This window comes from Cervus canadensis, chromosome 18 (genome assembly GCF_019320065.1).
Source record: "Cervus canadensis isolate Bull #8, Minnesota chromosome 18, ASM1932006v1, whole genome shotgun sequence".
Taxonomy (NCBI): domain Eukaryota; kingdom Metazoa; phylum Chordata; class Mammalia; order Artiodactyla; family Cervidae; genus Cervus; species Cervus canadensis.
The window spans coordinates 23,401,090-23,415,603 of record NC_057403.1 but is presented as its reverse complement, the minus strand read 5'-3'; the positions used below and the strand labels follow the sequence as shown (position 1 = coordinate 23,415,603).

Genomic DNA, 14,514 nt, shown 5'->3' with positions numbered 1-14,514 from the left:
GGAGAAGGAAATAGCAACCCACTCCAGCACTGTTGCCTTGAAAATCCCATGGATGGAGGAACCTGGTAGGCTGCAGTCCATGGGGTCACAAAGAGTCGGACATGACTGAGTGACTTCACTTTTTTTTTATCGGAATTGGGGGCCATAAATGAGAAGGCGTGTGCAGGCAGTGTCCCCGTCTAGGAAATGAGTCCACTCCCTCCCACATTGGCTCCCAGGGCCCAGCCCTTCCACCCATCTCTCCACCCCGCCTCTTTTTGCCTAAGCAGTTCCTGGGGGACTAGAATGGTCTCTATCCACTGTACCCCCAGTCCAGGCACCTTCCACAAACTCGTCACCAGCTCCCCGAAGTAACCTCCACCCCCCAGTCTGACCTTGAGCACCCCAGGTGCCTCCTCTGCCCACTTCCCACCTCGTGGCTCAACAGGCCCCGTGACAGCAATGGGAGCAGGAGGCAGCCGGTGCCAGGAGCTGGACCCGGGAAGCAATGAAAGGCGGGGGTGGTGGGCCCCAGTCTGAAATGAGTGTCTTTATTGCTTGTACCGTACAAATACGAGGAGATGGGGACAGGCCAGTGGGGAGGAGGAAGAATTGTCAGATTAACGACATACACACACAGGAAAGAAGTACCCCACCCACCCAAACCACCCAGAATGTCTCTCTGTGAACTACCTACAGGAGGTGGGGTGGGGAGAGCAAAACCACAAAATCTAAAGTCCAAACACCCAGAGATGTTGGGGGGCAGGGGGGCAGGGCAACAAGTGGACCGCAGGCGTGGCTCCCCTGCTAGGCCAGCGCCCCTCCCCCTGGGGATGAAGTGCTTGAGCCAGGGGCGGGGCCCGAGTCCACTCACGCCACACACACACACACACACACACCCCCCATGTGCACCCGGCACCCCAGATGCACAGGGGCGCCCACACACACAGTCTGAGGCACAGACGGGAGTGCCCACAGCACTGACACATTCACCTTAAGGCTGCAGAACGTGGGGCCTGGAGAGGGGGAGAGATTGAGGGGGCCCCTCCCTCGGCATGGGCCCGACCCCCACCTCCACCCCCTCTTCAACCCAAGTCCGCGGGGCGGGCCCAATACTGTCTCGGTGCGAGATGTGTAACAGCCGAGGCTGGCGCCCCTCCGCCCCAAGCAGAGAGAAGGGGGAGACCCCAACCCCCATCCTCGGAAGGGGCTGGGGTCAGGCCCGGGCTCCAGCGGGAGGTAAGGCCGGCCGGGAGGAAGCCCTGGTAAGGCACGGGGCTGGCGGGTGGGGAGGCTTGCCCCCGTCGTGTTCCTCCTGCCTCATCCACAGGGTCAGGAGAGCAGCTGAGGGGGCGGGGAAGACAGGGCCAGGCGGCCGTGCCCGCTCCGGGTTCCCCGAGGGGAGAGCAGGCCCCATCCACGCGAGGGAGCCTGGACCCCCATCTTGCACGCAGCTTTCACAGGTCCGTGCTACTCCCCCACCCCCGGTCCCTGGACATTATTGCTTTTTCTCCCCCACAGGAGGAGGGGGCCTGATTGCCCCCCGCCAGGCCACTCGGAGCCTGACGACAGGGCCAGGAAGGCAGCCTCTGACAGGAGCAGCTGCGCGGAGGTGGGCTGCCCGCGGGCTCCATGGCTCCACGCTTCGCCCCTCACGGGGGCTTTATGTTGATTAAAAACCGGAATCTCTCCCACTGCCCAAATGCCTGGTCCTGGGCAGGCAGAGGAGAGGCTCCCGAGTCCTGGTCTGTAACAAAGGTGAGGGCAGGACGGGATCCTGGAGGCAGGGCCGTGAGGACCGCTGAGGTGAGTTTGGCAGAGGGCTGAGGGAAAAACTGGAAAGGGGGGGGAAGGAGGTGAGGGATGGGGACACAAACAAAAAAGGCAAAATAAAAAGTTGGAAAAAAAAAAAAAGAAAGAAAAGAAAAAGCCCCCGGCGGTGATGGCAGCAGCCTGCGTGCGTCCCGTGGCGGTGGCTCACTCTCGGATGCTGGCCGAATACGAGAACTGGGGGAAGTGCGTCCGCTGGTCCAGCTCCAGCGAGCCCAGGCTGTCATCTGCAGGGGTCGGTGGATGGAGATGGGGGAGAGCTGGCCGGGAGCAGGCCCAGGCCCCCTGGCCAGCCCCCGGCAGGGCTGCAGCCAGGCCACAGCGCAACCCCCAGGGACAGAACGCGGACCGAGGCTGAATGGCCTGCCTCCCTCTCAGGCACAGCCCCACCCCTGGGCCGGCGCCCCGGCCTGCTCCCCCAGCCTCCCAAGCACCCCCCAGCTTCTCTGACTCGGTCACACCAGGGTCTCGCCCAGACCTCTGTGGTCCAGTCTCCTGCCCTGGGCACCACTCCCGTCCTCAACCACCCTTCCTCCAAAGCAAGGCGGTCTCCTCTTCTGCTCAAATCCCTCCCTGGCTCATCTTCACTTCTCCCGGTGGCCCCCCGATTCTGCTGCTCGCCCTTCCCTGCTTCGTTCCGACCTCCGCGATGCTCCCATTTCTGGGAGTCCTGTGTGCCATTCCTCGTGCCAAGAACTCAGCTGCCCTGTCTCCTTCAGGAAGCCCTCCCTGACTCACAGTCCAAGGCAGGCGTTTCCCTGGGCTCCTCCAGACCCGTACTCCTAACACCACAGGCCCGACCACTCTGGGCTGTCACCCCACCTGGACTCTGAGTTCCCTGAGGGCAGGGCCCAGGGCTGTCTCGTCACTGCTGTGTCTCCAGCACGGCCCAGCACTGGGCGGGGGAAGTAAGAACTCAAAACAGCTACAGAATCATTGGAACCATCGATGCAGCCCCAGAGCCCTGAGCAGTGAGGGAGACGACGATGGGCACTGACCACTCCTCCAGGGTCTCCTGCCCAGAATCCCCCTCTAAGTGCTGCAGCCACTGGTTCCTGGCGACCCTCACCGGGTCCACTGGTGGGCCGACAGTGAAAGCCTTGGCAAGCTCAATGTAGGGTAAACTGCTCAGACACGGAGGGGGTCCTGTGAACTTCCTCCCGGAGAACTGGGTCAAGAGCAGAACCCCCGAGCCCCGCTTCCAAGCCAGGCCCATGGGAGTGGGGGCCTCAGACACTCACAGCGGTCCGGGGGCGTCACTGTGATGGACTGGGCGGTGAACTCATCATCAAAGTACCTTGTGTCAACCTCAGACGTGACCTGAGGCTTGAAGGGTGGCAGGAGCTGTGGAGAGGAGTCCAGCCTCAGGTCCCTGAGGAGCGGAGGCCTCGGCCAAGGTGACCCAGGAGAGGCTGGGCTCCTGTGGGCAGCAGGCAGGCAGTGGGGCTCACCTTCTTCTGGACCACGTCCTGCCAGTTGATACTGAGGAAGAACCTGTGCTCCATGACCTCCTTGGCATCGCTGGGCCCCCCGCCGAGCCTGGGCAGAGACGGCCATGAGCACCTGCCTCCCGGGGCAGCCGGGTCCTGGGAGACGCGCTTTCGGTACGGGCCCTGATAACCTTTAACGACTCCACCTTTAACATTCCGGGACACTCCACCACCTCACAGAGGAGGGATCTGGGGCTCAGGGAGGGAGTCCCTGTGCCCAGGGTCAGAACCTGGAGATTCCAACCTGGCCCCAGGGACGGGGATGCAAGCTGAGAGGGTACGCTCTGCAGATGGCTGCTTCACATCCTGGCTGTCACCCTGGGCCAGGCACAGCCACCCTGCTCCTTAGCGTCCCCGGGAGAGAAGGCAGGGCAGGCTTGGCCAAGGGAGCGCCCGACGTGCCAGCTGCAGGGCCGATCAATCAACACACAGCAAGCACTCCCCGGATGTGTGCACCCGTGGACGCTGCCCCTGCAGGCCGAGGGAAGTGGCGGCGCTGGGCTGGGCAGGGCAGGCAGGGGCCAGCCCTCACCTCTGCTTAGGGTCCTTCTTAAGCAGCCCAGCAAGCAGGGACTTGGCCTCGGGGCTGAGCGTGCGCGGGAAGCGGATCTCCTCCATGAGGATGAGCTCGAAGAGGCGCTCGTGATCCTGGTTGTAGAAGGGCAGGCGGCCGCACATCATCTCGTACATGACCACGCCCAGCCCCCACCAGTCCACCGCCCGGCCATAGTCATTGTCCTCCAGCACCTGAGTGGGGAGGGGCAATGAGGGGCCACCGAAGGAACCGCAGCCCAGCCCTCAGGGGCCTGGGCTGAGGGGCCCCGCCTCCCCTGGCCTTCCAGCCCCAGACACCTCGGGCGCCAGGTACTCAGGGGTCCCACAGAAGGTCTTCATGGTGGCCCCGTCACTGATGCCCTCCTTGCACAGGCCGAAGTCGGTGATCTTGATGTGGCCATCCTTGTCCAGCATGAGGTTTTCCAGCTGCAGGAAAAGTCAGAGTGTCAGGGACATAGCTATCTCAGGGTTTCCTGCCACCCCCGAAACCCCACATGCCCCTGCCCTTCCCTGGGGTGGGGGGTTGTGGCCTGGGGGGGGGGGTGGCAGGGCCAGGGGGAGGGGTCAGAGAGCAACCCGCCCCCACAAGGAGTCAGGCTGGCTGAGGCTCGGGGGGAGGAGTCAGACCCAGCACCTCCCCAGCCCCTGCCACCCCCAGGGAGCTGGGAAGACAGGGCAGGGGGAAATGGGAGCCAGGTCCTGCCCGACCGGCTTCCCCCACTGTGGGTGGTGGTGGTCACACTTCAGGCATGAGGAATACTGAACACTATCTATTTTTTCCTGATCTTAACACAAATGGGCACTTCAGTGGGCCTGTGTACCCTCCACCGAGTCAAGAAACAGCCCCCCAGCCCTAGGTGCCCCGCTGCATTATTAGCCACCACCTCCTCCAACAGAAAAGGGAGTTCATTTCTGTGCTTCTCTTCATAGTGTTTCCCACCTACGTATACACTCTGAGTGACTCAGACTCATCTCAGCTGTTCTGGCGGCCCCTCAGCCTCAGCCCGTGAGACCGGAGCCTGTCCTCCTGAACTGCGGTACAGATGGTGTGGCTCCACCACAATGTCTTCTGTCCCCTCTCCCACAGTGGGCACTTGGGAGGCTTCCATCTGGGGTTAGCGTACACAGAGCCGCTGAGCGTCCACGTGGAGACGCACACAGGCGCCTGTTTTGGCGCACGCTCCCAGGGCAGAACGACGGGCTCTCAGCGGACATGTGTGCTAAGCGCTGGTGGACTCTGCCAGGCCATCTTCTAAAGAGCCTGGATCAATTGACACCCTCTCGCCGTTGCTCCCAGGAGGCCTGGAAGGGCCCCACGCAGGCCACCTGCCCAAGACCACCACCTTGGGCCTCGGTGGGAGGCTCAGCTCCAAGAAGGACAAGACAGACCCTCCATGGAGGGGAAGCTCAGCAGATGGGAGGGCGGCCCGGGCGCGGCCTGCTCACCTTGATGTCGCGGTACACCACGTCCCGCGAGTGCAGGTACTCCAGGGCTGAGACTATCTCCGCGCCGTAAAAGCGGGCCCGCTCCTCTGTGAAGACACGCTCCCGCGACAGGTGGAAGAACAGCTGCCGGCGGAGGGAGGCAGCAAGGGTGAGACCCCTGGCCCAGAGGAGGGGAGGATGGCACCCAGCCCGGTGACATGGTGACACCTGCCCCACGAACTGCGAGGGACGGTGAGGACCACGTGAGGGATGGAGAGGGCCGCGCTAGGGACGGTGAGCACAAGAAACTCACGTGAGCGACAAAAAGAAAATGGGCAAGGGATAAAGAAGGAAGGCTAGACAACAGGTGCCAAGTGGAGAGTTGGGGGGGGGGGTTGCAGGAGGGGGCAGGCGAACGAGGGAGCGACAGCAAGGAGGCAGAAGAGCACAACTCGTGAGCAAGCGGAAACAAGCTGTGAGACGAGACCACGTGGGAGATGAAGCCAGCGAGTCACGCCAGGCGGAGAGAGGGCTGTGAGGGACGAGAGAGGGCGACAGGTGGGCACGGTGGGCGCTGACGTCTCTCATCAGGAGACCTTGCTGGAAGTAGAGGATGGGGGATCCTGACCCACAGACCCTTTCTCTGCAGCCTTTAAGAATGTCCTTGCGGCACCATCGGCCACCACCCCACAGTCCTCTGGACCTCAGTCTGTATCCCGCCCACCAACTCACTAAACGTGTGAACTCGGACGAGCCACTTAACGTCTCTGAGCCTGTCTCCCCACCTGCCTCAGGGGGAGGGAGTGAAAGTAAAAAGATAACACTCCAGTAAGTCTCCCTCTGCCCCCCACTCCCGGGAAGGAGAAATCCAGAAGGGCAGGCCGGGGGTTGGGGGCAGACCTCGCCACCGTTGGCATACTCCATCACGAAGCACAGGCGGTCGTGTGTCTGGAAGGCGTACTTCAGCGCCTGCGGGAAAGAAGGTGGCGGCATGGAGGTGGGAAGATGCGGGCTCTCTGCTGGGTCCCAGGAGACATGGGCGCTGCTGATTCCCTCCCCGCCCTCTCCCCAAAGCCCCGGCCAGGGTTGTGGGAATAACGTGACTAGGGTTCAAATCGCACCTTCACTTTTTGTGGGGAGTGAGGGAGCTCCTGGCTCTGACAGCAGGGAAGGGGTTACAGGGCTCAACGATCCTGTCCTCTGCCTCTAAATAAGCCTCCAAGAGACACAGCCAGGGCACAAACTATGTTCTGAGCAACCACGGCTGTTTCACGTCTCTCTTCCTCCCATTTTACAGTCCAGTGTGTTAAACTTAGGGGCTTCCCTGGTGGCTCAGTGGTAAAGAATCTGCCTGCAATGTAGGAGACCCAGGTTCAGTCCCTGGGTGGGGAAGATCCCCTGGAGAAGGGAATGGCAGCCTACTCCAGTATTCTTGCCTGGAGAATCCCATGGACAGAGGAGTGTTAAACTTACACACACACGCCAGGTTTGCTGGCTGGGCATTGGCAGTGGCTTGGGAGCCAACTTCCCAGAAAGCCTGGACAAGTGATTCTCCAACAAACAAGTAGCTCTCAAACTGTACTCTAAGGAGCCCGACAGAGTTCCTCAGAGGACCCTGAGGTGACCCCCTGCTCAAAAAAACTCTACTGCTCCCTGTTTTCTACACTGAAGAACCTCGTAAGGTTTCATTTGAACAAGTGCTTTGGTTCAGTAGGCCATTTGAACAGCAAGTGAGCTACAGAAACGACCCTTAAACCATTTTCCACCTAGTTCCTTCAACTGACGTCTGCTGGCCTCGATGGAGACTGTTGCCCAAAGAGGTGTCTGTCTCCTCAGCCTAAGTTGACAGGCAGCACAGTGATGGTACATCTGCCTCTGGGATTACTTCCTAAAACTCAACCCGCTGGACTAAGCACCTCTAACCCATACGGAGAGAAGCCAGGCTCTCCTGGGGCCATTTCATAATCTGGTATCATCAGATGGCTGAGGGGTTGACACGAAGCCACCGTCTGTAAAGAAGCTGCCGCCCTGGTGTCTCAGTTCAGGCCACCTGGGGAGGCCATACAGCTGCACCCCCACCACCAAGCCAACACCAGTCCACGCTCCCCAGAGCCAGGGGTCATGACTTTCTCTGAGCTCTGTCCTAAGGGCGGCCTGGACGCCCCACGTGTGCGCCCTGCCTGAGACGGAGTGTTACTCACGGTAAGGAACGGGTGCCTGGTGTTCTGCAGGACCCGGCTCTCGGTGACCGTGTGGGCAACTTCATCCTGCAAACAGAGGCTGGGTGAGGGGCTGGAGGGCAGCACCATGCCGGCCTCACACCCCGCCTCCAGCCTGAGAAGATGGGGAAGGAACGGGTTGGTGAACTCCAACTCCGTTCCTAACCAACGCAGAGAACATGAATTATCACTCACATGCCCTAATGAAATACCAGACCCAGACAAGACCACTCAGTGACTCGCTGTCAAAACCACCAGGTGAAAAGCTAATGGAGACTTCTGACAAGGGAGGATCCCGCTGTCACCACCTGGACCCACAGGCCAAGTCTGACATCTGCAGGTGGGGGAGCAGACATGGTGTTCCTATAAATGGTGGCGACCCTATAAACATTCTTGAAGGACCCGGCTCTAGTCAGGACTCTAGGCTGTGAGCAATGGCTCCCGGTGTGTGGTCCCTACACTGGCAGCATCGGTGTCACCTCGGAATTTAGGAAAACACAAATTATCAGGCCCCGCCTTGGACCCACGAATCAGAAACTTGGGGTGCGGGCCCAGCACCGATGTCACAGGTCCCCCTCCCCAGACTCTAAGAGGGGCTTGAATTTTGTGTCTGTGTGGGCCCAGAGAGCGGCGGTGCCCGGACACCTGCTCTCCCTCCACGGGGCACGTCTGTCTCCAGGGATGCCGTGGTAACATCGGCAACCAAGTCTAAGAATGTTTCTGACTCACAACTCGGGTGGAGGGCTGCCCTGGTAGGGGCTAGGGATGCGGGGGCACACCACACAGGGCACATCACAGCCTCCCTGGCAGAGAGTGGTCTGGTCTCAAGTGTCACAGCTAAGGCTGAGAAGCCCTGCCCTGCACCCACGACATCTAGGGCTTGTTAATTTTTGTTGGACATGATCACAGTGCCACGATCACAGTCTTTAAGATCATCACCTGTTAAAGACAGACATCTAAGCATGTATGGCTGGGAATCTCTGATACCTAGAACATGCTTTAAGGTACTCCAGAACAAAAAGAGACGAGGGCAGAGCTAATGAAACAAGACTGGCCAAACGGTAATGTTGAAGCTAGGTGACTAGACGGGGCAATTCACTATATTTTTCTTTAAAAATTTTTACATATTTTAAGAATTTCCTAGTTTAAAAACTTTAAATAAGAAAAAAGGAACAGAATTCCATTTCCAGCCCAGCCTCCTCCTCAGACACCCTGAGCCAAGGTCCCCGCCCTAGTGGACCCCCAGGCCCTGCTAGGTGAGGCCCCTGTTAAGACTTTCTCCTTCTTCCTCCCTGGTGTCCAGAGGGTGGGGGACTCAGCAGGCAGGGCCACACTCTCTGAGCCTCAGGCTCCCCTACTCTGGGGCCCCACAGGACTAAGCAGTGGTTCTGGGGGTGGGGGGGACACAGCAGCAGACGCAGGAGGCGTCCCGCCTGGTGTGTGCTCCTGACCACAGGCACGCTCCGGGCTGGGCTCCAAGACAGCTGGCCCACAGTAGCCCGGGGAGGGCCTACCTTGGCGATGATCACCTCCTTCCGCAGGATCTTCATGGCGTAGTAGCGGCCGGTGGCCTTCTCCCGCACCAGGATGACCTTGCCAAAGGTGCCCTTGCCCAGGAGTTTGAGATAGTCGAAGTCATTCATGGTCTGCCCGGGATGGGGAGAGAGTCGGGCAGTCAGAGCTTGGCGTGTGGCCCGTGGGAAGAAATTTTAACAAAGAGAAGAGAAAATTCAAAGGACACTATTGCCAAAATGCCCAGGCGGGAGCAGGGAGGCCCCAGGCAGCAACTGTTTGTTCTGAAGTGGCCTTCAGACTGAGGCTCTCCCACCATCGGCTTTCCCTGGCATGGGGCCCTGGGGGGCTGGGCCAGGGCTCTGAGGTGGGGCACAGCGGTCTTCACCACCACTCAGGATGAGGCTGCCCCACATCCCGTGGGCCCAGGGCAGTACCGTGCCATCTACCACCTGAAATCACCACACCCACAGGGCAGTCAGGAGGTGTCCGGGCCGGGGCCCTGCGCTCCTGGTTCAGAATTCCAGGGGGCAGGGCTGAGAGGAGAGGGGTGCTCAGACCAGCAGGCCTCAACCTCCCCGCTCCAGCACTCACCACCTTGGCCCGCGCCTTGCTAACTGCCACCTCCATCTCCTCGGCCGCAGACGAGTCGCTGGGGGAGCCGCACTTGTAGTCCATGGGGTCCTCCCCCGGGCCCCGCTGCTTGAGGCTGTTGGCAACCATCTGGATGGCCCGCATCCACTCCTCCCTGTGTGAGCACATGTCTGGGGATGAGTCCTAGGGCGCCTGGGCCTCAGGGCAGGAGGGGCTGAGCCCCATGAGCAAATGACTCAACACCTTCCAGCATTCTGGGGAGATCTGCCTGACCGAGGGGAGCGGAACTGCTACAGGCCCCTCTAGCTGTGGCAGATCGGGAGATGGCAAGACTAGAATAAGAACAGAGACTATCCGTGTATCCAGCAGGGGCCTGACCCAAGGGCCACTTGAAATAGAGGAGCAATTCATGACCAGAGGGGAGACTGCCTTTCCTCACGGGCTCTGAAAACTAAGCTGCCTTCCTGAGCCTTGAACCAGGGAGACAGTGCTCCTCTGACGCCTTGGGAATGAATGATGAGCTCATGCGTACAAGTGACCAGTGTTTTGTAAAAGAAAACCAAGAACAGAAGGAAGCGTTCATTCACCAAAGAAGGTGGAGATCTTACAAGGCAAGAGCTGACCAACAGAACCCCCTGGAGGTGCCTGTCTGGGGATGGGTGGCTCACGGGCCATCCTGCTGGGACTGGGGCGGGGTGGGGAAGACGCTGGCAAACAGGGAAGCAGGTCCCAGCAGAAGGGAGACAGGTTTAAGAACAATAAACTAGTTCTGTCACTCATGATTTAAACTCGCTGGGAAAGAATTTTCTTTTGATACTCGCAACAGACTGGTCTGTAGAGACGGGAAAATACATCTAGGAGAAATAAGTAAAAAAAAGCCTGCTGTGCTCATTCATGTCTGACTTTGTGATCCCATGGGCTGTAGCCCACCAGGACTACTCTGTCCATGGGATTTTCCAGGCAAGAATACTGGAGTGGGTTGTCATTTCCTTCTCCAGGGAATCTTCCCAATCCAGGGAATGAACCCACGTCTCCTGCATCTCCTGCATTGGCAGGCAGATTTGTTACACTGAGCCACCTGGGAAGCCCAAGTAAAAAAGACCACACACCAAAAAGAAAAAAGTATGAGGCTAAATGATGCTAAATTGCTTGGACCCACTACACAATTTTAGGGGTCAGCCCAACATCTGTTGAGCCCCCCGCGGATTTTGATCATGTCTGTAAAAGCCATGTGACCAGCCCTGGCTGAGCCCCACGGCTTGCTGAGCAAAAGCAGCACCCAAGTCCCAGGGTCCCAGTTCACACCAGAAGCTCTGCCTCTCTCCTGGCCTCACTCACTCAAGAAGACCTCGCTTCCTAAGACAGTTGCAAGAGTCCCAGGAGCACGATTATCAGGGGCTGGTGCAGGGGCCCTTCCCAAGCCCGAGCGGAGTCTGGGAGCCCCAGACGCCATGTGTGTCTGCCCCACAAGGGCAGGGCTTTGGGGCTGGTGTGACCCAGCCCCCGGCAGGTACTCAGAAGACACGTGGGGAATGGCTGAGAGAGGCAGCCAAAGCCCTGGGTGGCCCTAAGCCTGCTGCACACCCAGGCCGAGCGGCGCGAGCCTCTCCCCTCCCCGACCCAATACCTCAGGCGGGTATTTCTCAATGGGTTTCACCCAAGCCCTCCTTGGAACAAGTAATGGGACAAATCCCTGGCCCTACATTAATATTCCTGTTTCCAAAAACTGGGGGGGAGGGGAGCATACCCTGCGACACACTCTATCAGATCAGAACTGTCCTCTCAGAAATCTGAAAATGCTGAATTTGGGTATATGGCCATGGATTGAAGAAAAAAAAAATCACCCATCTCCTAAAATAGGCTGAATATACTTAAAAAAAAAAAGGCATATACCTCACATGTAGAGATCGTGAGGGACTGCCACATGGAAAAAGCAATTTGCAGGCCAAGATGTGCATGTACTATTGTCTGTCTATAAGGGAGGAAGAGACAGTCCACCCTCAGGAGCCTGAGTGGACAAGAGATGGAGCCTCCACAGTGCGGGAGGGGCACCAGAAGCAGGGGACAGCAGAGCTGGGGCTCAGACAGCAGCCCTGGTACTGGGGCGAGCCCCTGCCCCCAGCTCGCCCCCTCCTCAGCACCCAGGCAGCACTGAGACACTGGGGAGCTGCCATGTACAAAACCTGCACCCAGAGAAAGTTCTTGCCTCAAGGAAGGGGCTAAAGATTACATTGGAGGGGCCTGGGCCCGTCCCACCCGGAGCCGGAACCCACAGGGGTGCACACGGAGCCTGGTTGGGGGTGACTCTCCGCCGCCTGACACGTCCTGGATCTGGTTCCAACTGGACTGAGGTGGCATGGTTGCGGCACTCAGAATTTCAGAGAAAAGGCAAGGGCCTCTGTCCAGGCACCTCCTCAAGGGCTTGCAACATGGTGTCTGGGGCAGAGGGGAGCTTCCTCCCCGGGCTGGGGCTGATGGGCCTTCCATCCCTCAAAGGAAAGCTCCCAGGGAAACGCTGAGGAAAATAATGGTTCCAGACACACCACCTCACTCCATGCTCCTTAAGAGGGCTGCAGAGGGAGCAGCCGTGCTCCCGATGGGAAACTGAGGTGCGCGGAGGTGGGTCTCCTGTGGGGGTTCCACAGTCAGGAGGCTGTGGCGCTGAGACCCACACTCGGCGCTCCGCCAGGCCCTCCAGCCCAGGGGAATGGTGCTTGGGGCACTCACGGGCGGGCTCAGGGACACCACCCTGCATGCACAGAGTCCAAGGGCACGGCAACGGCAAGCTGCCTCTCAGGAGCCCTGACCCCGCCATGTTTCCAGCCCACCTTCCGAGAGGGCCCCCCTCACTAAACAACACACGGCCCTCCACTTGCTCCCAGAGCTGCTGAAGTGCTTTACGTGAAGTAACTCCTTTTGAGTCCTCCCTGCATACCTCTGAAGGAGGTGCTATTATTCACCTCTTCTTACAGACAAGGAGACTGAGGCACAGAGGGGTTGACAGTTACCCAGTGGCAGTCAGCAAGCAGAGGCCCAGGGACACAAACCCAGCCAGGCTCTGCAGGGCGGTGGCAGGCAGGGGAGCTGGGCCTGATCTCACCCCACTGCCAAATGGCCGTGGGACCCTGGGCGGCCTCACTTCTAGGACCTCCATCTGCCCCTCGTGTTCCCTGGGCCTGACACCACGGCTGAGAGGACAGACTCTGGAGCTGGAAGGCCTAGAGGGAATCCGGGCTCTGCCCCTTCCGGAGGCAACCATGGGTGGGCCACCTGACTTTCCCAGGGCTGTCCAAGGAAGGAAGGAGACACCGACATCCAGTGCTCAGGACAGAGCGAACACCTCAAAGGGCTGTGAGGAGTCCCCAGCCAGTCCCTCCTGAGTGGCTTCTGGGTGCCAGCCTTCTTCCGGGCGCTGGGGGTGCAGCAGGGAACCAGCCCCATTGGAGCTCCAGGCCCAACATGCAAGACACCTGTGTCAAGGCTCCAAGGCAGAGGCCAGAGAGAAAGCCCCTGCTCAGGGTGGTCAAGGAAGGCCTCTCCAAGGAGGTGGCACATAGTCAGGACCTGGAGGACTTCCCTGGAACGTGGGGCCTCCCCAGGGCCAAGAACAGACACTTGGCTGTGAAATAAGTGAAATGGAGGGGAGGAGGCAGCCCTGTGAAGTGTCAGGAGGGAAAAGAATCCAGGCAGAGTGACCAGCATGGTGAAGGCCCTGACGAGGAAGCCTGGGGTGCCTGTGGAAAGCCCAGCAGGTGCCAGCCTGGCTGGAGCCAACCGAGAGAGAGGAATGGAAAGGATGAGAGCAGGAGGGAGGCCACGGCGTGAAGGAGTTAAGTCTTGATCCTTCACATCACAGAAGTCCTGGAAGGGTCTATCAGGGCTGACAGGACCTGACTTAAGTCAGCAGCTGCTGTGTGGAGTATGGGCTGAGAGTCTCAAGAGGAAGCACAAGGCTGGTCCCACGGCAAGAGGAGAGGGTGACAGAGGATTTGGAGGCGAGAAAACGTGGCATGACTCTATGGGCCCCCCGAGCCAAGACGCTTCCACATCCTCCTAGCTCCTCACAATCACTGAGCCCCACCGGGACAGCGGCACAGTAACTGGTCTGACTCCAGATCCTGGGCCCCAGCCCTGGGCCACCCGGCTGAGCAGAATGAATTGCACCCTGGAGGGAAGGCCAGTGGCCTGGAGGTGACAGGGCTGTCCTCGTCACAGACTCGGGAAGAACAGCTGACTGCTGGTCTGACGCCAGATGGGGCCCTCTCTCTTAACCAGGGTCCTCCTCTGAACCAGAGGGGTGTTCACAGCTGGAGGCATCTGGGGTCCCCCTCTGCTCAGACACTCTCAGATGGGCTGCCTTGGCTGATTCAGGCCCAAGCCCTGCTTGGCAAGCAAAACATAAGGCTCTTCAGATCTTCTTCCTTCTTTTATTCTGTACCTCTCTGGGCATTGGTCTCACCATTATTATGTCTGTTTAGCAGGTAAGGAACTCCTGCCTAGAAATGTTGTGAGGATAAGTGAATTAATACATGTGAAGACCTTAGAACAGGGTCTGGCTCAACAGAGCATTAGTCATAACTGTTCTTTTATTCATTTCACAAATATTTACTGAACACCTAGTTATGTTCCTGGCACAAATAAACAGAAAATGTCACAACAGGTAGGACAGATGTTATGAAGACAAATAAAGCAGGCTAAGGGTAACAGTCATGGAAGGCAGGCAGGACCCTCCAAGAATGTGGCATCCATCTGAGCAGAGACCCCACAAAGTTAAAAGCAGAAATATAATGACATCTGGGGAAAGAGGATTCCAAGCAAAGGAAATAGCAAGTGCAAAGGTCCTGAGGTAGGAAGTGTGCCTGGCATGTTTAAGGAACAGCATGGAGGCCACGGTGGCAAAAGTGAGGGAA

General features: G+C 59.0%; 1 protein-coding gene across 3 annotated transcripts in view; it reads right to left on the bottom strand.

The window, feature by feature from the left end:
• Nucleotides 1-509: 509 nt before the first annotated feature.
• Nucleotides 510-14,514, bottom strand: part of AKT2 (AKT serine/threonine kinase 2) — a 46,775-nt gene continuing 32,770 nt past the window's right edge. For all 3 annotated transcript variants that reach the window (XM_043435630.1, XM_043435629.1, XM_043435631.1), the window contains 10 exons: nt 9,605-9,758; nt 9,013-9,144; nt 7,481-7,546; nt 6,180-6,248; nt 5,301-5,423; nt 4,152-4,280; nt 3,832-4,046; nt 3,261-3,348; nt 3,051-3,153; nt 510-2,036 (listed from right to left, as the gene is read on the bottom strand). In XM_043435630.1, the coding sequence (XP_043291565.1) occupies nt 1,957-2,036; nt 3,051-3,153; nt 3,261-3,348; nt 3,832-4,046; nt 4,152-4,280; nt 5,301-5,423; nt 6,180-6,248; nt 7,481-7,546; nt 9,013-9,144; nt 9,605-9,758 (1,159 nt within the window). In that variant the 3' untranslated portion in view covers nt 510-1,956. The remainder of the gene's footprint in view (nt 2,037-3,050; nt 3,154-3,260; nt 3,349-3,831; nt 4,047-4,151; nt 4,281-5,300; nt 5,424-6,179; nt 6,249-7,480; nt 7,547-9,012; nt 9,145-9,604; nt 9,759-14,514) is intronic.